The sequence below is a fragment of the Helianthus annuus genome, chromosome 9 (genome assembly GCF_002127325.2).
Source record: "Helianthus annuus cultivar XRQ/B chromosome 9, HanXRQr2.0-SUNRISE, whole genome shotgun sequence".
NCBI classification, from domain to species: Eukaryota; Viridiplantae; Streptophyta; class Magnoliopsida; order Asterales; family Asteraceae; genus Helianthus; species Helianthus annuus.
The window spans coordinates 52,203,210-52,230,107 of record NC_035441.2 but is presented as its reverse complement, the minus strand read 5'-3'; the positions used below and the strand labels follow the sequence as shown (position 1 = coordinate 52,230,107).

The window sequence follows — 26,898 nt, the reverse complement described above, 5'->3', positions numbered from 1 at the left end:
CGTTGTATTACGCACGAACTTATTATTAGTAACTACTTAAAAACCATGAACGGAGGACCATGATCTTAACTTTTTTTTACCTTTAAGTTTATAGATTTTACACATTCAAACGCAATTTGGTAAGTAACACATTGACCCATAACTTTTTTTATTCAACAAATTTGACCCTTGATCTATTTCTTCTTAATAACTTCACTCGTCATTTTCTCCAACACTTCAATTCTTTTGTTAAAATTATTTTTATGACTTTGCACCACAATGTATGAAACATTATACTCTTTTTATTTGTGCTTAACCACATTAATGTCACTAACCTAAGGTGTGTAACAAAGTAAAAATCGCGCCACGTCACACATTGGCACCACATGTTAATGCAATCAGCGTATCGCATGTAACGAAATCACAAGCCGTCGCAACGCGCTGCGTAAGAAAAAATCTAGTTATAATAAAATTTAATAGTTACTCCTAGTTACAAACCAAGTTGATAAATAATGCCTTTAAAAAAGATAAAATATAATAGGACTGCCCGTGAATTAAAAAAAATGAGTTAACTGTCATTTTTGTCCCTGTGATTTGGTGGAAAATAACACTTCAATAAAAAAAAAATTGCGCCAGTTCCGTCCTCAACATTTTTGAAATGTGCCACTTCAGTGCAAAAAGATAACGCATCGTTAAAAACGTTGAGGACGGAACTGGTGCAAGCCGCTATCTTTTTTGGACTGAAGTGACACATTTTAAAAATGTTGAAGACGGAACTTACGTAATTTTTTTAAGCTGAAGTGTTATTTTCTAACAAAACACATAGCAACTCTAGAAAAATCATAAGGGGGAATTTTGGGCTTTAAAAACAATTCTTGGGCCTATGCTTATTGGGCTCTAAAAACTTCATTTTGGGCTCAAACTCTATCCGATAAATAACACAATCCAACATTAGGGCTCCAAAACATTCGAGAACCACGACGTAGGAACTCTGCCGATCAGGATGTCGTCGAAGGTTGTTCTGAAGACTAACAAAGGGAAATCAACAAAGGGATCAAAGCCATCAAACAACAATTCAACGTCAAAGGTGTTGAAGGAGTGGACCACATGGACGATGAAGAAGGCTAAAGTCGTCACTCACTATGGGTTCATACCGTTGATCATCTTCATCGGCATGAATTCTGAGCCTAAGCCTACTATTTCGCAGCTTCTTAGCCCCGTTTGATCGGTTCTTGTGGTTCAGTATTCGTCGACTTCAATAGTAAAACGAATCGGTTCAATGTTTATCGGAAGCGGTCATGAGTTAGGGTTTGTGTTTTTTTGAATCTGTGGATTTTGGTTGTTTGTGCTTTTAATTATGAATAAATACGTTTATTTTTAGTTGTCAATTGAAGAGATTATTCTGTTATTTGGCTTATTTATTTCTGTTTATATCATCTATTCGGGTTTCTGGTTTTTTCGAATTAGGTTATTCGGGTTTTGTGTTTTTGAAACTGAATTCGAATTGGAACCGATTTGGATTCAAATAGTCCAAAACCGAAGGTTCAAATAGTCCGAAACTGTGCATAACTCTATTCGGGTTATTATTCTAATTGGGTAATTTGGGGTTGTCTTTTTTAAACTTAAGAGTTCCAACCCATTCAGATTGTTCAAAACCGATACGAATTTGATTGCTTGATTTTGGGTTGATTTCATGTTTGAATTAGATTTGAAAACCGGATATGAACCATGGTTACGGGAAGGCCCATCAGTCGAATTCGTCATTAGAGATAGGTTTGGATCAAGTTTTCAGGTTTTCGAGTCCGGTTTGAATAAGGAACACCCTTGCATTGTTGTTCTTTGTATTTATAAATTGATGATCTTAATTCATATGAGTAACACATGCATGCAATTAAATTTCTTTAATTTTGTTATGTGAAATTTCTTTAATTTTGTTATGTGTTAGAAGTAGTTTGGATTCAATGTTATACAAGCACATGTAATGATTTTATGTCATGTGTCAAAAAAATATTTAGGTCCTTATTTGTGGCGCTCGGGGCAAAAGTGAAAGTGCGCTAATTTTAACGTTATTTTACTAATTTTGTGAAAATAACGTTAAAAGAGGGGGATGGTTAATCATGCATCATGTGATGGCGTTGATAGCCGAAAGACAAGAGGTTACATGCACTAATCGGCAGTTGTCTCAATTGCTGAGTGTTATGTGCCTTATGTCCAAGGCTTGAAGCAAAACTACTATCGAGCCGGGGGTCTCACTGGAAGCAGCCTCTCTATTCCTACGTGGTAGAGGTAAGGTTGTCTACTTCTTACCTTTCTCAGACCCTACCTTAGCTTTGCTATTGGTGGGATTGACTGATGATGATGATTTGGGTAATTGTTGATATGCTTCTGTTATTTGGCTTTGTGTTTCTCTTGTTTGAATGGTATCCATGAGTTTTGAAGCATATCTGCAAATTGAATTATGTTGTTGGATAGAATCATACAAGCATGTTTCTTGATTTTTTGCAACCAAAAGAAACAATTATCACAACAAAAGTAAACAAACACTTTATTAAACGTGAACCATATATGCTAAAGTTCCTTATTATATGACATTTAACCAATTTTATATCATTGGTTTACTGTCAGTTTCTTGTTTTGGACTTCGACTTATTGAATGTTCACAACATATATTATAACTCTTGTCGACATCGGCTTTCGTTCTTGATCTCGACAACTTAATCAAGTACTTGGAGGGACAATTGTGATGCTTTTTGAATTCTTCGACTTGAAAAGTTGTTCGGTTTCTGGAGTTATGTTCAAACTAGCCTGTAAAACCACCGGAGATAATGCACTCCATACCGATGTATTTCCAGCCAGTTGTCCAAAAACAGGTCTGCAAAATAAGTAAAATGATATCTTAAACATATAGTTTTCAATTTTTATAGTTAGAAGTTCGTTTTTCTTGGTTAAAAAAACGAACTTTTAAAAAATGAGTTTTTTTGGAAGGATATGACTCACTTTGAAGAAGTTATGACAGAGAAAACTTCCATTCCACAGTCATCAGCAATCTGTGCAGTAGGAAAGAACTGAGGAACAATGAACAAGTCACCTTCTCCAACTTTAGTGTCAAATGCAAGCTTTCCTTCATTGTCGACAACCTTAATCCGACCGCTTCCCTTACCGACATAACATATCTGGACCGACCCATCAGCTACATAACTTGGTGCCAACACTGCATTTCCCTCTAGCTTCACAAATCTTGCACTTAGGCCAATCATACCAAGCATAGGAAAGTTCTTTTCCGTCAAAGAAGTTATAGTTCCGCCACTGTTCACCTTAACCTTACTAGATGGATCATCAATGCTAGCATACAACTTATGTTCCAAATGATCATTGGGTTCTGGAAATTTAATTCCATGATCAAGTTTGAAAATCAATGATCCTTGTTGGCTGTTTACAATCTTTTCTGATTCCTTTTGGTCTAGACCAAAGATTTTACCTACAAAATTCGATTGAAATCCGGCTAGAATTCCTTGAACTCCGGCCATAAGAAAGTATGAGAGTTGGCCTGGGACTAAAGCTTTGCTAGTTTCAGCCATGAGTATGAGGACTGCATTGGTGTCACCGCCGTTAAACCACCATGAAACCATCCCTGCTGAAACTGGAACCACATCCCCTTTGTTGATCAAGAAAACCTTTTCTTCTGTACTATTTGGTGCCACCAACCCAACAGTGATTGTCCCTGTATATCATGTTAATGACTCATGTTATGTGTGTTATTGTAGTTGATTACCATTTTTAAACACATATGTGTATATGTATGATATATATAGTAAACAATTTACAAGTTTTATTTGTCCTTGATTAGCGCTTGTGAAGATGTCATATGTGTGCAAAATGAAGTTAAATGTTAAAAGAGATATTGGTTCTTAAAATAATAATGTTTGATATACATAAACCTTGGAAAAAAAATTGGTAAAAATTGTTACATTGGTGTGTGAACAAGCATTTAAGTGGTTTAAAAGTAATGAGTACGTATGTATAGGATTAAGATCATATGAGAATCGTTAGGGATAATGAGAACCGTAAGAACTAATGTGGACCACTTATTTTCTCTATGTAATTTAATTTTATTTTCTTTTTAATTGTACATAAGTGTATATCGTGGAAGATTATGGTTTTGAACATGTTTTTGTTAATCTATACTATATATTATTATAATGTATGAAAGGAGGATTAAACCATGAGGGAGTAGGTCATATTAAGGTACTTTTTATAAAGCAGTTAGGTAACTATAACGGAGTCTAGATTAAACCGGTGTTCCTAACAGCCTTTAGAGTTCCATAGGTGTCTTCCCGAGAAGGGTCGAGGGTCCTGTTCGGTGTCTCTTTAGGTTTAGCAATTTATGATCCTGATTCCATAATAACTTGCGTCTGATTAAAACATAATTACTAGCATTCCAGGATTCCAGTCTAGGTAGTCTTCAATCATCATCTGAAGTAAATCCAAGTCTTTTCGTGTCTTAGTCATCTTAGCTAATTAATATTTAATTTAATTGCATTTTAGGATATTTAGAAACTCCCCTCCCCCAAAACATAAAAGCAATTAGAGTCGTGTCAGTCTTAAGTGTAGAGAGTCTAATTAACGTGATTAAATAGAGTCATGTGGGTTCGATTTCCGGACTTACTTAGCTTACTAGAGTCGATCGGTTCACTTGCCGGTTAGTAGTTGTTTTAGGGAGTCTAGGGTGTTACTTAGTGTCTAGACTAGGGTAATTTAATTAGTTTTAATTAAACTACTTTTAGCACATCAAGTCCCCAGTTAAAAAAACCTAGCTCGTTTCTGAATTACAAACTGATGATTTAGGTTTTTTATTAGAACGAGGATATGAGTCGATAGATGTAAAACTTACCTCGAAACGGTGCTTCAATTTAGGTGTTTAAACTTCCAGTTAGTAAAAATCAAGCCGTTTAGAGCACCGTTTCGAGGTAAGTTTTACATCAATCAACTCGTATCCTCATTCAGATTAAAAGCTGTAACACCGCGAAAACGGGTTTGGTAATCAAACCACGTTAAAACTAAAAAGACGGGTAAAGTACCATTGGTGATGAAAATTAACCCGTAAAACAAAATAACTAGGAATAAATTCACCTAGTTATTAACATGTAAACAAGTAATAAAAACATGGAGATGTAGTCTTAAACAATTAAAACTAAACTTGCGGGACCAAAGTTGTAAAAGGGAAAGCTATGTTTTATAAACAAAAATTTAAAACACTACACACATATATAGTGTATGTAGAGATCGATCATCAGGAGGTGAAAAAGGGTGTAACCCTAATTCAACCAAAATCATCAAATTGAAGGGCTAAATGGAGCTCAAATTCATGAATGAACATGAATTAACGATCACCCAAGCTAGGGGATCATAAGGTATGTAGAATTTTGATGTTTGTTGAAGTTGTGAAATTTGATGAACATCACAATTTGCGATTTATGTATGAATCATAGAGGTTATGGCTGAATTAGTGATGTATACTTGCTTAGGAACAAAACCCTAAGTGAAAATTATACATATGTTGCCATGATTTGAGTGTTTAGATGATTTACCACTCTTAGATAAGTGGGTTTTAATAATATGATGAAACCGATGATATAAATATGTTTAGAATCATCATACATGATAGTGATAAGAAGGTGTTTGAATAATCTATGAATTTGGGTATATGATCATACTTGCCATGATATGAGTTTTTGTATGATATAAAGAAATTGATGCTAAAATCATGTTATAGATGCTTGAAATCATGTTACCTACTCGTTAGTATGTAAAATTTGATTTTTTTAAGTATTCAGATGAAATGGCTAAGTGAGTTCGATGAACCAATTTGTGCATTTGTATATGTTAATAAGTCAAACTGACCAAAGATAAGATTGAATAATAATTTTGACATAATACCCGTAAGGTGGAATAGTCGTGATGGGTAATGACTAATCTAACCATCTTACGAATTCTGATGATAGTTTGACGCTTGACAAGCTAAGTGGAAGCTTGGGAAGAAAGCGGGTCAAACGAATCAAGTATGAAGGAAAAACATAATTGGATCCAAGGTAAGTAAAGCTTACACCCTTTTCGTAGAATACTTATTTGTTTTATAGGTTATAAATACGATAAGGTAATATTTGAAATATGGGGTTCCAACATGAAATGATACGGGTCAGAATAAGTGAAAATGATGAAAACAATGCTTAATGGTAAAAGGGGTGAAACGGAAAATTAGTCATGAATTGACAAACATATAATGAGTTTTGAATGGTTACCTTATAGGGTAAGCCAAATGAATAATAAGGGTAAAATGGTAATTTACTCACGTGTAGACAAATAAAAAGTTGAAGTTTAAGCGACACCATATGGCGTAAGCCATGATGGGTTAAATGCATAAGAAACAGATTTAAGAAATATGACCATATGGTGAAAATCCATAATGGGTCAAATGAGTGAAATGGTAAATAAGTACCATTCAATTATATAACAAAATGTTTGGTCATAAAGGCCAAACGGGTCGAATGGTGATGTTATCACCATTTGACGATATCGACTAATGATTTTTTTGTCGAGTATTATGATCGTAGGGGTGAGTAGCGTATGGAATTTGCGTTGCTATTAACTAGCAACTTATTTGATGAGGTATTAAAACCGGTCAATACTTTGACCCGGGCCAGGTATGAGTAATAGGTCAACTTCTCATTGAGAACTTAAGGTTCGATGAGAGTTAAACGAAGTCAAGAATGGACATTGGGTTACCTTAATAGGTAAACCTAATAATTTAAATTATACTTATTGCGTTTTTAGAAACATAATGATTTTTAAATAAGATTATAGCTAAAATGTGTGATTTTGGTCAAACATGTTATTAAAAGTCCTTCGTCATAAAAAGAAGGGCTAAAATTGACCAAAATGCCCTTGAACAATAAACCGGGCAAACGACCCTTAAGGGTAGTTTGAAAATGAGTTTTATGATTGAGTAAGTCTTTTGGATAAGAGTAAAAGTTTAAGATATAAACGTTTTTGGTCAAATGCCTTGAAACGATTCTTTTCCGTAAAATGACAAACCGAAGGGTAGAATTCGGAATAAATAGTTCATTATATTAGATCCACCACAAATATAGTTGTGTTGGAAGATAAGTATATATCTTAATGTGGAAATGGGATGTGTGAAAAAGAAGAGCGAGATTTAAGCTTAAATATTTAAATACTCTTAACGGGTCAAAAAAATGATTTATGCGCATAACTTGGGTAATGGTCGCGTAATTCATAAAAGTTATGAATCCGAGTTAAAGATTTTGAGTTAAGTACGTTGGTATATGCTTTATGATTATTTAGAAACAAGTTTGTTTAATAAATCATGAAACGGGTCAAAAGTTTAATAATTGAATTTTAAGCCGAGGGCTTAAAATCTAGAAAATTATTAATCCGGATGTCGGATTTTAACTCTATATTATAGAGAACCAAATTACGACCGCGTAGGAAGAAACGGGACGTAAATCGGATAAGAAATAAGAAAGTTATGACCGTTTAAGTCAAAAATGGGATTGCTGGGAATATGCAGCACCAGGTGAACATTCCTACTATTCAGCGAACATTCCTAGTGTTCAGTGAACATTCCCACCATTCAGTGAACATCCTACTATTCAGGGAACATTGCTACTGTTCAGTGAACAATCCTACTCATGGGAGAACATTCTTTAGAATGAGTTTAACTAGAGCCCTCGCGCCCGCGATGGCTTACAAAATAGTTAAAAAGTTGCTGTTTGCTTGTTTTTGGCTTATGGACTTGTTTAGACGCGTTATAAACTCTCATAACTAACTCATTTCTTGTTTTATGAAATGTAGGTATATCGTAAAGTATCAGATGATGATCAATCTCAATGAAGAACCGAACACCATTAAGTTTCAAGCTTCCGCATTACGTTTTGTTGTCACACATAAACGACAATATTATATTTGAAATAATTTTAAATTTCAAGAAGTTTTAAGAAACTCGTATTTTCATATCTATGTGTACTTGCATAAACACTTTTATATGCGAAAATAATATGTAAAATCGATATTAAAAGTAAGGGTCTTACAAGTTGGTAATCAGAGCTCAAGGTTAAAGAGTAAATGTGTTCGGTTCGAGACTTGATCAAGACATCCGGTAAGTTATTATGTACATAACGGTCTAGCATGTTTAAATGTTGTAAACAACATATAGGGTTATCGTGTAACACACGTTACCCCAAATAAATTGATAAAAGACCGATATAGTTAATGAATTACGTGTGTTAACACGTATCGTAGAAAGCCTTGTATTATAGTATGGGCGCTTGTTAATCTTAACATTACTAATATTTTGTAAATGTTTTAGTTGAAGGACCCTCACATCTGAAGATGACGAGAGTCTAAGGATCTATCGATACAATGAAGATATGGTTTGAAGTATGACAAGTAAGCCATACACGCCAAAGACATAAATCGAGTAATGATCTCGAACAGAGATCGAACAACAAGGAAAGTTTATCAGGGCGAGTATCTACCAGGTACACATCTAAAATTTTATAGTACAAACAGTAATATGCAACAAATACATAGTGAATGACAGTTGCATATAGAATATGAAACTTGGGAAACCTGGATAGGGTACCTATCCAGGATGACGTTTCCAAGAGAAATTTAGTAGAGATGTGTATTATTCACAATTGTTAATATCAAGACAATTACAGAATTCAATTTATATAGAAAATTGGATGAGAGTAATCATCCAAGTAAGTATTCTCAATATGAACCATATTGAGAAAAGTAACGATCATATTAACGAATGTGATTGTATAACTGTTTATAAAAATAAAACATTTTATATGTTCGAGGATAAAATGGGTAAAACTAATAATTGTTAACTGACAATTAAATAAAGTTTTACCAAATGAAATCATAAATATGGAAATAAATTGAGGAGTTACTTACATGGGACGTGATGTGATAATTATAATAAGGTCACGCATACCATGTGTTGATCGCTTACTCTGGCCAAGTAAGTAGTGAACACATGATACCATGAACTTCTTATAATGAGCGCAATTACGTCCGATGCGGTAAGGACAAGGTGAATAAAAAGTTAAAAGATCCTTGGAGTCAAGAAATCTTAATTAGTCTACTCATATAAATGGTTTTCGCGGGAACCATAAAAATGATATACGACGCATATAGAAATAAAAGACCCAAGGAAATTCATGAAATAAGTCATTATGGACGAAAGAGCCATGGTTGACAAAAAGGGCACGTAAAACCAAAGTATAAGTGACCCGTGGGTTCATAGAAACGAAGGTATTGCCCACACGGAAAGACGATCAAAGTCGGTTACTTTGGTTGTAGTAAAGATAGGCTGATGATGATAATCATCATTCATAGTTTATAAGGCCGTCAAGGATGGTCAAATAAAGGTTTGGCTGAATAAAAGCAATGGATTTTGCTAAGACAACCAAACAGGTCAAAATGAAGTCTTAATGCATACCGGAATGGTTATTAACGATGACTTCAATAAAATACCCGGTTAATGGGTAGGATTCTAAATACATGTGTAAAACCGGGAAACGGGAACGCGGATTAAAAGTCAAAAGACTTGATTGTGAGTTATAACTAAAAGATGTTAAAATTTCACAAATAAAATTTGTGATAATTATGTTCAACTATTTCGAAGTTGAACGTATTGAATAAAGAATAAAGTTTGACTGTTCATAAGTGGTGGGTTTCACACGAACAAGTCAAACGGGTCAAATAAAGTGTAATTCCTAATGGTATAAGTAAGCGCAAACCAGGTAACGGGAGCGTTAAAACAATAAGATAAAGGACCTGGGTAACGAGTTGTAAAGAAATAGAGGCATAAACCGGATAACGGTAAGCGTGACATAAACCGACACGTAAATGACGTAAGAAGTCATAGAGTCGGAAGAATAATCTGAAAGAAAACAATTGTAGTCATAGACGGCGGTCGAAGTTAATGAATTTTAAAAGTGAAAATAAATGATTTTCAAACATAAAAAGGGGTGCCTTGACGCCATATATATATATATATACATATATTTTAATAATGACATGAGTAAAAGATGATTTACGGGATCACCATAGCCTTCGGGTTATAAACAGTGTAAAGATTTACAGAACCAAAATGACCCTCGGGTCACAAATAGAAAGAAATGAACTATAGGGGCCTCACCTTAAAGAGGTGAAAGCCTAAAGAAATAGCCTACGCGACTAAGTGAAAGAACCTACCAGTCACTCAGGTAAAGTGTGGGAACTGGTTACGATTCCCCGTGTAAAAATAAGAACAGGAAAAGAATAAATTCTTGGTTGTCAATTTCTTGATATGAGTAATTAACATAAGTTAAAGAGAAAAAGTTAAACTAAAATTCAGTTTTAGTGAGAAACAACGTTTTAACAAATATGAATATTATGAGAGGAATTGGAAAACGGTTAATACTAAAAGATATAGGTCTTAACACCGATAGGTGCAAGACGATACATTCGAAAGGAAGATTTTCGATAATGAAAATTTGATATAAACTTAAACATGACGTGATGCGATCATGGTCAAGAAAATTAATATGGAATATAATCACATTGTAGCGCGAGCTATGGGATGGGGGTTATGAATGCTTGTAAGCCTCGGGAAGGCAATAATGTATACCCGAGCGATGGGTGTAGGTAACCGGACTGATAAGTTTAGCCGGTAAGGCAGGCTAAGGTCAAACTTAAATTTAAAAAGTTTGTTTAATACTCTTATCATTATAGGATTAGCGTAGAATAAGCATAATTGACAAATTCATATGACCAAGTGACCAAATGGCGACTCGGTCAAGTAAAACAATAAAGGTAAACGAGTACAAAACGAAAATGATGGCCCGTGAGGCCTTACTAACAAGGAAGTATTGATCACCTATACTAAGGGATCATAAAGCAACACAAGCGAAGTGTCGAGAAGTCAAATCGAGCAAAAGCACGATTGAAGGAAAAGCTATAAGGTATGTGGTTATACGCTTTATAGAATTTCGTTAATATTACGTATAGATTAGTGTTGAATAACTAATATAAAATCAAGAAATTTGGCTTGTTCTTAAGCGGTGGATTTCATATGAATGAACCGAATGAATAAATTAAAAAAAAAAAAAAAGAGTTTGTTTGTCAAAAGTGAAGGATTTCACTAAAACACCCAAACGGGTTCAAATAATGAAATTACGAAAAAGTTTGTTTGAATTGCGTTACAATAAATTACGAAAACGTTATTTTGAGTTGCGTTACTTCTCATGAAAGACGCATATGCTTTGTAACCAAAAAGATATTACCATACTTTCCTGGTAATATTAACACATTGTTAACGTATGAGCAATGCTCAAAGGATTACCGAGACTAAGTGCATTAGGTTTAAACTTAATGAACTACGTAAGGAAGGTTTCGGGGACGAAAACTTTTTAAGGGGGGTAGACTTGTAACACCTCGAAAACGGGTTTGGTAATCAAACCACGTTAATACTAAAAAGATGGGTAAAGTACCGTTAGTGGTAAAAATTAACACGTAAAAACAAAATAACTAGGAATAAATTCACCTAGTTATTAACATGTAAACAAGTAATAAAAACATGGAGATGTAGTCTTAAAAGGGAAAGTTATGTTTTATAAATAAAAAATTATAACACTACACACACATATAGTGTGTGTAGAGATCGATCATCAGGAGATGAAAAAGGGTGTAACCCTAATTCAACCAAAATCATCAAATTGAAGGGCTAATTGGAGCTCAAATTCATGAATGAACATGAATTAACGATCACCCAAGCTAGGGGATCATAAGGTATGTACAATTTTGATGTTTGTTGAAGTTGTGAAATTTTATGAAAATCACAATTTGCGATTTATGAATGAATCGTAAAGGTTATGGCTGTATTAGTGATGTATACTTGCTTAGGAACAAAACCCTAAGTGAAAAATATACATATGTTGCCTTGATTTGACTGTTTAGATGATTTACCACACTTAGATAAGTGGGTTTTAATAATATGATGAAATTGATGATATAAATATGTTTAGAATCATCATACATGATAGTGATAGGAAGGTGTTTGAATAATCTATGAATTTGGGTATATGATCATACTTGCCATAAGATGGGTTTTTGTATGATATAAAGAAATTGATGTTAAAATCGTGTTATAGATGCTTGAAATCATGTTACCTACATGTTAGTATGTAAAATTTGATTTCATAAAGTATTCAGATGAAATGTCTAAGTGAGTTCGATGAACCAATTTGTGCATTTGTATATGTTAATAAGTCAATTGACTTTTAAAAGTCAAACTGACCAAAGATAAGATCGAATAATAATTTCGACATAAAACCCGTAAGGTGGAATAGTCATGATTGATAATGACTAATCTAACCATATTACGGATTATATTGAAGGTTTGACGTTTGACAAGCTAGGTGGAAGCTTGGGAAGTAAGCGGGTCAAACAAATCAAGTATGAAGGAAAAACATAATTTGGACGCAAGGTAAGTAAAGCTTACACCCTTTTCGTAGAATACTTATTTGTTTTATAGGTTATAAATACGATAAGGTAATATTTGAAATATGGGGTTCCAACACGAAATGATTCGGGTCAGAACAAGTGAAAATGATGAAAACCATACTTAATGGTAAAAAGGGGTGAAACGGTAATTTGGTCATGAAATGACAAAGATAAAATGAGTTTTGAATGGTTACCTTATAGGGTAAGCCAAATGAATAATAAGGGTAAAACGGTAATTTAGTCACGTGTAGACGAATAAAAAGTTGAAGTTTAAACGACACCCTATGGCGTAAGCCATGATGGGTTAAATGCATAAGAAACAGATTTAAGAAATATGACCATATGGTAAAAATTCATAATGGGTCAAATAAGTGAAATGGTAAATAAATACCATTCAATTATAAATACAAAATGTTTGGTCATATAGGCTAAACGGGTCGGATGGTGTTGTTATCACCATTTGATGATATCGACTAATGATTTTTTTGTCGAGTACTATGATCACAGGGGTGAGTAGCGTATGGAATATGCGTTGCTATTAACTAGCAACTTATTTGATGAGGTATTAAAATGGGTCAATACTTCGACTCGAACCAGGTATAAGTAATAGGTCAACTTCTCATTGAGAACTTAAGGTTCAATGAGAGTTAAACGAAGTCAAGAATGGACATTGGGTAACCTTAATAGGTAAACCTAATAATTTAAATTATAGTCATTGCGTTTTTAGAAACATAATGATTTTTAAACAAGATTATAGCTAAAATGTGTGATTTTGGTCAAACATGTTATTAAAAGTCCTTCGTCGTAAAAAGAAGGGCAAAAGTTGACCAAAACGCCCTTGAACGATAAACCGGGCAAACGACCCTTTAGGGTTTTTTGAAAATGAGATTTATGATTAAGTCTTTTGGATAAGAGTAAAAGTTTAAGGTATAAACTTTTTTGGTCAAATGCCTTGAAACGATTCTTTTCTGTAAAATGACAAACCGAAGGGTAGAATTCGGAATAAATAGTTCACTATATTAGATCCACCACAAATATAGTTGTGGTGGAAGATAAGTAGATATCTTAATGTGGAAATGAGATGTGTGAAAAAGAAGAGTGAGATTTAAGCTTAAATGCTTAAATACTCTTAACGGGTTAAAAAAATGATTTATGCACATAACTTGTGTAATGGCCGCGTAATTCATAAAAGTTATGAACTTGAGTTAAAGATTTTGAGTTAGGTACGTTGGTATATGCTTTATGATTATTTGGAAACAAGTTTGTTTAATAAATCATGAAACGGGTCAAATGTTTAATTATTGAATTTTAAGCCGAGGGCTTTGTGACAACTCGAACTTTAGACTCGCTTTGTGTAACGCTACGTGCATATGTGAACTGGATTATATGTTTGGATTTAATAAACGTTTTGTTATTGTGTGCTTTGTATATATATAAATGATAATAACTCGAACCGCACAAGAAACGCACAACACACGCACACCTATTTTGGATCGCACAAAGCCGTTGGGCTTTAGACCTTGTACACGGACCAACATGGCAGCCCATGTAAGGGCCGGCCCACCCCCTCTAACCGTGTATACACCATTAGGAAATTGGCTTTACCTCATTTGTTACAAACTACTTCACACACACAAAACCCTAGTTACAATTTCTCTCTTTCTTGCTTGGGAACCGACGGCAGCACAAGATCCCCATTCGGATCATCCTTGTCCTTTCACTAATCTGGTTAGTATGATTACATGTTTGATTGTTGCTCTTTGATGTTAAGTGATTGTATGGCTATTGTGATTGGTTACGCTAGTAGAGTTGTATGAATATAAATCGGCTCATGTGTATGATTAAAGTTCACAAGAAATCGGATTATAGTGTTAATTGATGATGATTGGTATTTCTGTTAATCGTATGATGCTAAATAGTGTCCTGATAATCGGTCATATGTGTATGCTCATGTAATCGGATTGGTTGATGTTCTAGGCCATATGTTCATATAAATTGTTAGAGATTGTTCATACGATTATTAGGGTTCATGAGGATTCTTGATAGAATATCTTGTTTGATCGATATCTTGCTAAAACGATTTGTTGGAATTGTGTTGATTGAATTAGATAAATTTGGAAATAGTTATTGATTGTAACCGAATTTGCTTGATTAATGGGATGATTTAACTGATCGCACAAATGGACCACACGCGCAAGCTGGCCCGATCGCACAACTGACCTGAATCACACAAGATCACACGCACAACAGGTCCCAGCCGTACAAAGTGACCTCAGTCGCACAAGAGGTGACAGATCGCACAAGTTGTTGGGTTAGCCTAACTGTTGGGCCGGACAAGCCCAAAAGCTTGTCCCACAATCCAGCCCACTCGCACAAGGGTATTGGATCGCACAACCCAGCTGAATCGCACAAAAACAGCTGAATCGCACAAAAACAGCTGGATCGCACAACGTTACTATGTGTACATTGGGCCGTAGGTTGTATTTGGGCCGGGCAGCCCAACTGATCGGATCGCACAACCTGAATCGGACCGCACAAGTCCACTACGTACCATATGTTTGGGCTGCTTATGCTAGCTGAATCACACAACACAATGGGCCGTTCATAGTTGGGCCTAGGCCAATCGCACAAGACATTGCCTGTTGATTTATTGGGCCGAAACCTCCATGTCTAAATTGTTATCTTTGGGCCGCTTACTGAATGGGTTTATTGTTTGGGCCGGGTATTGTTTGGGAAACATATAACGAATCGCACAAGTGTATGCTTTGATTGTTTACGTGCATACGTGCTTGCTTTGATTGTTTACGTGCACTACTTGAACACTGAACCTGACTTGCATAACAACCATGATAGGACGTGGTTGACCATTACTTGCTTACTCGTACTCTTTGTGTATCTGCCGAGCAACCCAAGGTGAGTTCACACTCTTACCAAGGCATGGGATTCCCGGGGTGTTGGGAATGGGATTGAAAGGTTGATTAGATACTCTATTGACACTATGACTAGACTACCACTTTACTATCCTCGGTTGTGGAGGATACCTATAGTTACGAGTAGTTTAGTGGTTATACAACGTGGAACACCACCACCAGTAACGTGGAACACCACCACCAGTAACGTGGAACACCACCACCAGTAACGTGGAAAACCACCACCAGTAACGTGGAACACCACCACCAGTAACGTGGAACACCACCACCAGTAAAATATACAAACGGCCCAGTAGAGCCACCTGTTACGAACAAATTTACTATTACGCATTTACTTTCTGTGAACTCGCTCAACTAGTTTGTTGATCATTCTGTTACATGCCTTGCAGATCGTTAGGTACTTGGAGCTTGCACTGGAGAAGCGGGTCGTTGTGGACAAGGATCGTGGTTTCTACGTTGAACTATTATGATATTTAAACTATTAACTATTGTTGGATTATTTACTATGCTTTCGCAACTTAAATTATGTTTTGTTGAAACATCAATCGTATTGAATGGTTGGTTTACATTTATTATACTTGACATTATTTACATGTTCAATATGATTGGTGGCTTGATCCTGGTCAGACACGCTCCCAAGCGGTGATACTCCGCAGGTGGATTTTGGGGGTGTGACAGATTGGTATCAGAGCCATTGGTTATAGAGAACTTGGTTTTAATATGGGTAAACGTTTTTATTAAAACCGGACTATAACCAGAACAGTGCTCTCGACGATCCACAACGACGCTTCGCTCCACGTGCAAGACTCGACATCCTAGGTAATAAGGTTTATGTATATTGCCTGTTTGCTAGAATTGCTTAGAACATTGCTCGCATTTTTGCTTAGATACACATGCCCTTGTTATATGAGAACGCCTATATGCCTATACTTTTCTGTCATCGTACTATTCGCGAACTTTTCTCACTTATATTGCCTTTGATGTGAAGATCAATGGCCGCACGAATTAACATGACTCAAGCCCAGCTAGAGGCTCTCGTTGCTGCGGCAGTTGCAGCCGCCCAAGCAGGTCAACCCGCTCAGCAACAACCTGCGTGTACCTTCAAGACTTTCATGGACTGTCGTCCTAACTCGTTCAGCGGCACGGAGGGGGCAGTTGGACTCCTCCACTGGTTTGAAAAGCTCGAGTCGGTTTTCGAAATGTGTGAATGCCCTGAGGCTCGCAGGGTGAAGTTCGCCACTGGCACACTTGAAGGGATTGCGCTCACTTGGTGGAACGCACAAGTGCAAATCTTAGGGTTGGCAGCTGCTAACGCCACACCCTGGAATGAATTCAAGGAACTGATCAAGAGGGAATACTGCACTAGAGAAGACATTCACAAGTTGGAGGACGAGTTGTATAACTTGAAAATGGTTGGTTCGGAAATCGAAGCTTACACCAAGAGATCGAATGAGTTGGCTGTGTTATGTCCAACTATGGTGGACCCTCCATACAAGCGTATTGAGTTGTATCTCAAGGGGCTTGCGCCAGAGATCCAGAGCCACGTGACGTCGGCTAACCTCAACAACATCCAGGAAATCCAGCGTCTCGCTCATCGCATCACCGACCAGGCAGTGGATCAGAACAAACTGCCAAAGCGTGTCAGCGCTACCGCTACTGCTACCGCTACTGCTTCTACTACACTTGCTACTCCCAGTGAAAGTAAGAGGAAATGGGATGGGGATTCTAGCAAGGGATCAGCTTCAGTGCAGTCACAAGCTCAACAGCGAAAGACAGACAGTTACCAGAGTCCCAGTCAGCACTCCTCAGGCAGCCACAGACAGGGAGGGTATCGAGGAAACCTTCCAAAGTGTAACACCTGCAACAAACATCACAGTGGCCAGTGTAATAAGGTTCGTTTTCAAAGATGCCTCAAGATGGGTCACGAGGCTAAAGATTGTAGAAGCGCTCGTCCTGCAAATCAGAATCAGCAGCATCAGCAACCAGCTCCACAGAACCAGCAGCAGCAACAGCAGCCACAGCGTGGAAACCGGGGATGTTTCCAGTGTGGGGCTGAAGGTCACTTTAAACGCGATTGCCCTCAGTTGAACCAGAACCGCAACAACAATAACAACCAGGGCAATGGCAACAACAACGGCGGGAACAACAACAACGGCAATGAAGCTCGTGGTCGTGCTTTTGTGCTAGGTCGAGGCGACGCAGTGAACGATCCCAACGTTGTTATGGGTAAGTTTCTCCTCGACAATATTTACGTTACTGTTTTATTTGATTCGGGTGCGGATACAAGCTATATGTCTGTGAAAATGTGTTAACTGCTAAAACGTGCACCAACACTTTTACCCACCAAACATGTAGTCGAGTTAGCTAACGGTAAAAGTCTAGAAGCCACGCACGTAGTTCAGGGTTGTAATCTTATTTTAGCTGGTCAAGCTTTCTCTATCGACCTCATTCCCATAGTTTTGGGAAGTTTCGACGTCGTGATTGGGATGGATTGGTTATCCCAACACCAGGCAGAAATCTTATGCAGCGAAAAGGTTATTCGCATTCCTCGTTTGGGTCAGGAACCTCTAGAAGTTCAAGGCGACAAGAGTGGTGCTGTGGTTGGCATCATCTCTTTCTTGAAGGCTCAGAAGTGCTTACGGAAAGGTCACACAGCCATTCTGGCTCTTGTTACAGACGCCTCATCAAAGGAAAAGAAATTGGAAGATATTCCAATTGTACGTGATTACCCTCAGGTGTTTCCTGAAGACTTACCTGGTTTACCGCCTCATCGTCAGGTCGAATTTCAGATCGAACTCGCTCCAGGAGCAGCACCCATAGCTCGCGCACCATATCGTCTAGCTCCATCGGAATTGGAGGAATTGTCAAAGCAACTGCAGGAACTCTTGGAAAAGGGTTTCATACGCCCAAGCTCTTCGCCTTGGGGAGCTCCAGTGCTTTTCGTGAAGAAGAAAGACGGTACGTTCAGGATGTGCATCGACTACCGTGAACTCAACAAGGTGACGGTGAAGAATCGTTATCCTCTTCCACGCATCGACGACTTATTCGACCAGTTGCAAGGGTCGTGCTACTATTCGAAGATAGACTTAAGGTCTGGGTACCATCAGTTGAGAGTCCGGGATGAGGACGTCTCCAAGACAGCCTTCAGAACTCGTTACGGTCACTACGAGTTTCTCGTCATGCCATTTGGGTTAACGAACGCGCCTGCAGTATTTATGGATCTGATGAACAGGGTGTGCAAACCCTATCTTGACAAGTTCGTCATAGTATTCATCGACGACATCCTGATTTACTCCAAGAGTCAGGAGGAACACGAGCAGCATCTTCGCCTTATTTTGGAACTCCTTCGGAAGGAACAGCTGTACGCCAAGCTTTCTAAATGTGACTTCTGGCTTCGAGAAGTCCACTTCTTAGGCCATGTGGTAAACAAGGATGGGATCCATGTCGATCCATCCAAGGTAGACTCGATCAGAAACTGGCCTGCACCGCGTACGCCGACAGAAATACGCCAATTCTTGGGTCTGGCAGGTTATTACAGACGGTTTATTAAGGATTTCTCGAAGATTGCGCAGCCACTCACACTACTGACACAGAAGGGTGTCACCTACCGTTGGGGCAACACGCAGGAAACTGCTTTTCAGTATCTAAAGGATAGGCTTTGCAGTGCACCTATTCTTTCATTGCCAGAGGGCACAGATGACTTCGTAGTATATTGTGACGCATCCATACAGGGTCTGGGATGCGTATTGATGCAGCGGGATAAAGTGATTGCCTACGCCTCTCGTCAGCTAAAGGTTCATGAACGGAACTACACGACGCACGATTTAGAGCTGGGAGCTGTTGTTTTCGCGCTTAAGATATGGCGACACTACCTGTACGGTACCAGGTGCACGATTTACACCGATCACAGGAGTCTCGAGCATATCCTTAAGCAGAAGGATTTGAATATGCGTCAACGACGATGGGTCGAGTTACTTAACGACTACGAATGTGCTATTAAGTATCATCCAGGCAAAGCCAACGTTGTGGCTGATGCCCTCAGTCGGAAGGACACTCTACCAAAGCGCGTGCGAGCGCTACAGCTTACAATTCAGTCTAGCCTCCCTGCTCAGATACGAAATGCTCAGGTAGAAGCATTGAAGCCCGAAAACGTCAAGGCTGAAGCCTTACGCGGCTCACGACAACAAATGGAGCAAAAGGAAGACGGCGCCTACTATGTAACGGGCCGTATTTGGGTCCCACTTTATGGCGGTCTACGCGAACTTGTAATGGACGAAGCACACAAGTCTCGCTACTCGGTACATCCCGGGGCGGATAAAATGTATCACGACATCAAGACAACATACTGGTGGCCAAGTATGAAAGCTCACATCGCCACCTATGTCGGCAAATGTTTGACCTGTGCGAGGGTCAAGGTCGAATATCAGAAACCAGCTGGTCTACTACAGCAGCCCAGGATACCACAGTGGAAATGGGAAGAAATCTCCATGGATTTTGTTACGGGCTTACCAAGATCGCAGCGTGGGAACGATACGATATGGGTGATCGTGGACCGACTCACCAAGTCTGCACACTTCCTACCGATTAAGGAAACGGACAAGTTCTCCACACTTGCAGACGTCTATCTTAAAGAAGTTGTTTCGAGGCACGGAGTGCCCATCTCCATCATTTCGGATCGCGATGCACGATTCACATCGGAATTATGGAAAGCGATGCACAAATCATTCGGCTCACAGTTAGACATGAGCACAGCTTATCACCCTCAGACGGACGGGCAGTCTGAGCGAACGATCCAGACACTCGAAGACATGCTTAGAGCATGCGTCATTGATTTCGGCAACGGCTGGGAAAAGCATCTCCCTTTGGTGGAGTTTTCCTACAATAATAGTTATCACACCAGCATCCAAGCCGCTCCATTCGAGGCATTGTACGGGCGTAAATGCCGGTCACCTCTCTGTTGGGCAGAGGTCGGAGATAGCCAGATTACGGGTCCAGAGATTGTGGTGGACGCCACGGAAAAGATTGCACAAATAAGACAACGCATGGCTGCAGCACGCGACCGTCAGAAAGCCTACGCGGATAAGCGTAGAAAGCCATTGGAATTCGAGGTCGGGGACCGGGTTTTATTGAAAGTTTCACCCTGGAAGGGTGTGGTTCGTTTTGGCAAACGGGGCAAACTGAATCCGCGGTACGTCGGACCATTCGAAATCATAGAAAAGGTTGGCAAAGTTGCATACAAGTTGAACCTACCAGCTGAACTCGGGGTAGTTCACAATGTCTTTCACGTATCGAACCTAAAGAAGTGCCTATCAGATGAAAACCTTATCATTCCTTTTAAGGAACTCACTATTGACGAGCGGTTGCAGTTCGTTGAGGAACCAGTTGAAATCACGGACCGGGATGTGAAGGTCCTCAAACACAAGAGAATCCCTCTTGTACGAGTTCGTTGGAACTCCAAACGTGGCCCAGAGTACACCTGGGAACGCGAAGACAGGATGACAGAAAAGTACCCCCATTTATTCGAGAACCAGGCAACCACTACTGAGGCTGAAGCTACAACTTCGGAATTTCGGGACGAAATTCCAGATCAACGGGGGGAGGATGTGACACCCCAGGAAAACCAGTGAACAGTACAGTTTACCTAGCTTCCTCAGTGAGTGCATACCAAATTTCGGGACGAAATTTCCAATTAGTTGGGGATAATGTGACAACTCGAACTTTAGACTCGCTTTGTGTAACGCTACGTGCATATGTGAACTGGATTATATGTTTGGATTTAATAAACGTTTTGTTATTGTGTGCTTTGTATATATATAAATGATAATAACTCGAACCGCACAAGAAACGCACAACACACGCACACCTATTTTGGATCGCACAAAGCCGTTGGGCTTTAGACCTTGTACACGGACCAACATGGCAGCCCATGTAAGGGCCGGCCCACCCCCTCTAACCGTGTATACACCATTAGGAAATTGGCTTTACCTCATTTGTTACAAACTACTTCACACACACAAAACCCTAGTTACAATTTCTCTCTTTCTTGCTTGGGAACCGACGGCAGCACAAGATCCCCATTCGGATCATCCTTGTCCTTTCACTAATCTGGTTAGTATGATTACATGTTTGATTGTTGCTCTTTGATGTTAAGTGATTGTATGGCTATTGTGATTGGTTACGCTAGTAGAGTTGTATGAATATAAATCGGCTCATGTGTATGATTAAAGTTCACAAGAAATCGGATTATAGTGTTAATTGATGATGATTGGTATTTCTGTTAATCGTATGATGCTAAATAGTGTCCTGATAATCGGTCATATGTGTATGCTCATGTAATCGGATTGGTTGATGTTCTAGGCCATATGTTCATATAAATTGTTAGAGATTGTTCATACGATTATTAGGGTTCATGAGGATTCTTGATAGAATATCTTGTTTGATCGATATCTTGCTAAAACGATTTGTTGGAATTGTGTTGATTGAATTAGATAAATTTGGAAATAGTTATTGATTGTAACCGAATTTGCTTGATTAATGGGATGATTTAACTGATCGCACAAATAGACCACACGCGCAAGCTGGCCCGATCGCACAACTGACCTGAATCACACAAGATCACACGCACAACAGGTCCCAGCCGTACAAAGTGACCTCAGTCGCACAAGAGGTGACAGATCGCACAAGTTGTTGGGTTAGCCTAACTGTTGGGCCGGACAAGCCCAAAAGCTTGTCCCACAATCCAGCCCACTCGCACAAGGGTATTGGATCGCACAACCCAGCTGAATCGCACAAAAACAGCTGAATCGCACAAAAACAGCTGGATCGCACAACGTTACTATGTGTACATTGGGCCGTAGGTTGTATTTGGGCCGGGCAGCCCAACTGATCGGATCGCACAACCTGAATCGGACCGCACAAGTCCACTACGTACCATATGTTTGGGCTGCTTATGCTAGCTGAATCACACAACACAATGGGCCGTTTATAGTTGGGCCTAGGCCAATCGCACAAGACATTGCCTGTTGATTTATTGGGCCGAAACCTCCATGTCTAAATTGTTATCTTTGGGCCGCTTACTGAATGGGTTTATTGTTTGGGCCGGGTATTGTTTGGGAAACATATAACGAATCGCACAAGTGTATGCTTTGATTGTTTACGTGCATACGTGCTTGCTTTGATTGTTTACGTGCACTACTTGAACACTGAACCTGACTTGCATAACAACCATGATAGGACGTGGTTGACCATTACTTGCTTACTCGTACTCTTTGTGTATCTGCCGAGCAACCCAAGGTGAGTTCACACTCTTACCAAGGCATGGGATTCCCGGGGTGTTGGGAATGGGATTGAAAGGTTGATTAGATACTCTATTGACACTATGACTAGACTACCACTTTACTATCCTCGGTTGTGGAGGATACCTATAGTTACGAGTAGTTTAGTGGTTATACAACGTGGAACACCACCACCAGTAACGTGGAACACCACCACCAGTAACGTGGAACACCACCACCAGTAACGTGGAACACCACCACCAGTAACGTGGAACACCACCACCAGTAACGTGGAACACCACCACCAGTAAAATATACAAACGGCCCAGTAGAGCCACCTGTTACGAACAAATTTACTATTACGCATTTACTTTCTGTGAACTCGCTCAACTAGTTTGTTGATCATTCTGTTACATGCCTTGCAGATCGTTAGGTACTTGGAGCTTGCACTGGAGAAGCGGGTCGTTGTGGACAAGGATCGTGGTTTCTACGTTGAACTATTATGATATTTAAACTATTAACTATTGTTGGATTATTTACTATGCTTTCGCAACTTAAATTATGTTTTGTTGAAACATCAATCGTATTGAATGGTTGGTTTACATTTATTATACTTGACATTATTTACATGTTCAATATGATTGGTGGCTTGATCCTGGTCAGACACGCTCCCAAGCGGTGATACTCCGCAGGTGGATTTTGGGGGTGTGACAGGCTTAAAATCTAGAAAATTGTTAATCCGGATGTCGGATTTTAACTCTATATTATAGAGAACCAAATTACGATCACGTAGGAAGAAACGAGACGTAAATCGGATAAGAAATAAGAAAGTTATGACCGTTTAAGTAAAAAATGGGATTGCTGGGAATATGCAGCACCAGGTGAACATTCCTATTATTCAGTGAACATTCCTAATGTTTAGTGAACATTCCTACTGATGGGTGAAATTTCTTTAGAATGGGTTTAACTAGAGCCCTTGCGCTTGCGACGGCTTACAAAACTGTTAAAAAGTTGTTGTTTGCTTGTTTTTGGCTTTACGGACTTGTTTAGACGCGTTATAAACTCTCATAACTAACTCATTTCATGTTTTATGAAATGTAGGTATACCGTAAAGTATCGGATGACGATCAAGCTCAACGAAGAAACGAACACCATTAAGTTTCAAGCTTCCGCATTACGTTATGTCGTCACGCATAAATGACAATATTATATTTGAAATGTTTTAAATTTCAAGAAGTTTTAAGAAACTTGTATTTTCATATGTATGTGTAATTGCATAAACAATTTTATATGCGAAAATAATATGTAAAATCGATATTTAAAGTAAGGGTCTTAGAAAAGCCTTAAAACACTAGTTTGTAATTCTGAAAAAAAAAAAAAAAAAACTTAACTCGTTAAGTTTTTTTAACATAGGACTATTCAAGGAAAAATAGTTAAAAGGTGGGATTGCCAGTGTGAATATTCAAAGGTAGGATCGGTAATGGCAAATAACATCTATTTGGGATTATTTGAATCCAATTTCCCTTTTGTTAATGACTTAATGTACATATATGGACATACGTGTTTAACATTCGGAAATTAGTATCGTACATATATGTTACATATATTGAAGAAGCTGATTATTCTGAACAAGGGTTTGTTAATGTACATATATTTACAAAACAACAAATTATGTAACTAGAGACGGAAATGATAATAATGTACTAATTAACAAACAATGTAACTATAGAGATAAATGATAATATAGTATATACACATATGTACAACTCAGTTGGTTAAGGGGTCGTCAGATTTGCACCAAAAGCTAGAGGTCGCGGGTTTGATTCCGATCCTAAGCGCCAATCACCTTGCCGCTGAGTGAGGCTGATTTCCCTCTCACACGTTGGGCTTGGGGCGGCGTGGTATGGCCCGATTAGTGTGTCCGGTCATACACGTTTGTAAAAGATGCACCAAAAAAACATAATTACACAGAAAAAATGAGTAGTTCACATTGGTCCTCATGGTTTTCAAATTATATTATGTTAGGGATCATGAGAAAATCATTTTAATGAGAAAACTCTATCTAACCATTACTAAACCCTAAACTCTAAGACTGTAGGGAGTGGGCGTGGGTTGGGAGCATGGGTTGGGAACTCCCACCCGGAACACCACCCCAAGGTGGGCTTGGGTTTGGCATGGGGGAAGTCACTGGCGTGGGGCGGAGAAGATTGACAACGTGGCAATGTTTTATTGGCCCATTCTTTTGACCGTTGCAAATTTAAAAAAAAACGTTGACTATTTGACCGTTGCTTATAAAAAATTTAAAATTTATATTATAAATACACATACAGTACACACACAAACAACCCACAACCCAAAAAATAAACAACCTCTCCATCTTTTCCCGACACATTTTGAGCTTCCCATGCCGATTCTATGAAAAAGAAAAAAATAAGAAACAAGATATACGCGTGCGTTATTTTACACAACATGATTTTAGAGGACGAAGGACATGCAATTTACGTGTACTATGGGGAGGGGAGACAATCGAATAACGAAGGAATTAGTGATGAAGCGAGATCGTTTAACAGATTTCAAATCCAGGACAGGCATACACATCACAACCTTCATGCGGATTTGGTTAAATAAAATAAATTGAAAACTAACATATTAAATTCAATTAATTAATGACCCAAACCTATTTTGTCTCGAACCAAAATAACTGTTTTTATGTGACCTGTTCTGACGTGACATGTTGCTCAACCCGACCCACCTGATACGTATTATTAAATACCAAAATATTATTAAAATATAGAAGAATAAAAGAAATTTAAAATTAAAATACTAAATTCAACTAATTCATAAATATTTAATATTATGTGACCTATTCTGAATTACCCAAACCTATTTTGACTCGAACCAAAATACCCTTTTTATGTGATATGTTCTGACGTGACGTGATGCTCGACTCAACCCGACCAATACGTATTATTAAATAACAAACATATTATTATAAATAAAATTATACTTATAAAATTTATATCATTGAATATTATTTTCATTAAATATTATGTTATTAAGTATTATATTATATTCATTGAATATTTCATTAATAGCATAAGAGTAAATGAATTTTGTTTATGCACCAATACTTGTATCAAATGGCTCATGGATTTTTTAAGTATATTAAAATTGAAGTTAAATTACATGTTTTCCTACAAGAGTTTTGGGTTGGCCTGTGTGATGCGATGGGTGTTACAAGGTTCTGTTGAAAAGCGTAATCTAACTAGATTGGCCTAAAACACCGGTTATATTATTATTATTATTATTATTATTATTATTATTATTATTATTATTATTATTATTATTATTATTATTATTATTATTTAAATTAAAATAGTTAATAGAAATTTAAATCTTAATTTGAAGTATTATAAATAAGATTACGTTTAGTGTAGTGAATTAAATAATCTCAATTGCATTAAATAATATATTAGTTACGTGAAGTTTAGTAAGTGGATTGCATAGGCATTTAAACTCTACGCAACAAAACTTGTCTTAGACTTTTAGGTGACTTAAACTTTGAGGTAAATTACAATAGCGTCCTTCTCAAACGTATTATATAGTATTATAGATTATAGATATAGATAATTTTATCGTAAAAATAACTTACAAAAACGATAACGGACCTTTAGTTTTGTTTTAATTTGGATTCAGTTATGGTTCGATTATTCGGGGTTTTTTCACCCATATGTGCCATGAAGTAAAATTACCTTCAAGAACAAGGCAAATTTTGTTGGAATCGCCATAGTGAGGAGGAGCAAATCCAAGAGGGCGGAGGAGAAGTTTTCCTGCATAGAAAGGTGTTTCTGAGTTTGACCGTATATAATATCCACCACCATCTCCTTCAAAGACGGTTTGATCGACCTTCTCCACTGCCATTTTCATCTTCAGATTATTACAAAATGAAAATTTGTGTGTGAGAGAGTTATATATAGAGTCTATATGTTTTAGATGTCAAATTTGGTTGGCTACTTGATATAGTTAGATATTCTTTGACTTATGTAATGTATCTAGAAATTAATTTTTCACTGAAGATCTTTTCAACATATTGTGTTTTTGATAAATTGCTACGTTCTATGTTGTTTGGCTGCTTGGTA

General features: G+C 37.8%; 2 protein-coding genes across 2 annotated transcripts; one reads left to right on the top strand and one right to left on the bottom strand.

Annotated features, from left to right (window-relative positions):
- The first annotated feature begins 929 nt into the window (after positions 1–929).
- LOC110908680 (mitochondrial import receptor subunit TOM7-1) lies at positions 930–1,396 on the top strand. The gene has a single exon (XM_022153647.2). The coding sequence runs from the start codon at positions 983–985 to the stop codon at positions 1,202–1,204; it is 222 nt and encodes a 73-aa protein (XP_022009339.1). The 5' UTR covers positions 930–982; the 3' UTR covers positions 1,205–1,396.
- A 1,107-nt stretch (positions 1,397–2,503) lies between these two features.
- LOC110908679 (glutelin type-D 1) lies at positions 2,504–26,698 on the bottom strand. The gene is made up of 3 exons (XM_022153645.2): positions 26,512–26,698; positions 2,977–3,700; positions 2,504–2,851 (listed from the first exon to the last, which is right to left on the bottom strand). Exons 1-3 carry the CDS (start codon positions 26,684–26,686, stop codon positions 2,698–2,700), a joined length of 1,053 nt encoding a protein of 350 aa, XP_022009337.1. The 5' UTR covers positions 26,687–26,698; the 3' UTR covers positions 2,504–2,697.
- Between the last annotated feature and the right edge of the window lie 200 nt (positions 26,699–26,898).

What these genes read in the sequence shown, in the direction of transcription:
- LOC110908680 (XM_022153647.2), top strand. Translation starts at nt 983, where the DNA reads ATGTCGTCGAAGGTTGTTCTGAAGACTAACAAAGGGAAATCAACAAAG.
- LOC110908679 (XM_022153645.2), bottom strand. Translation starts at nt 26,686, where the DNA reads ATGAAAATGGCAGTGGAGAAGGTCGATCAAACCGTCTTTGAAGGAGAT. An exon ending in AATTTGCCTTGTTCTTGAAG is followed by an intron (nt 3,701 to 26,511) that starts GTAATTTTACTT and finishes CATGATATACAG; the next exon opens with GGACAATCACTGTTGGGTTG. An exon ending in TCTGTCATAACTTCTTCAAA is followed by an intron (nt 2,852 to 2,976) that starts GTGAGTCATATC and finishes CTTATTTTGCAG; the next exon opens with ACCTGTTTTTGGACAACTGG.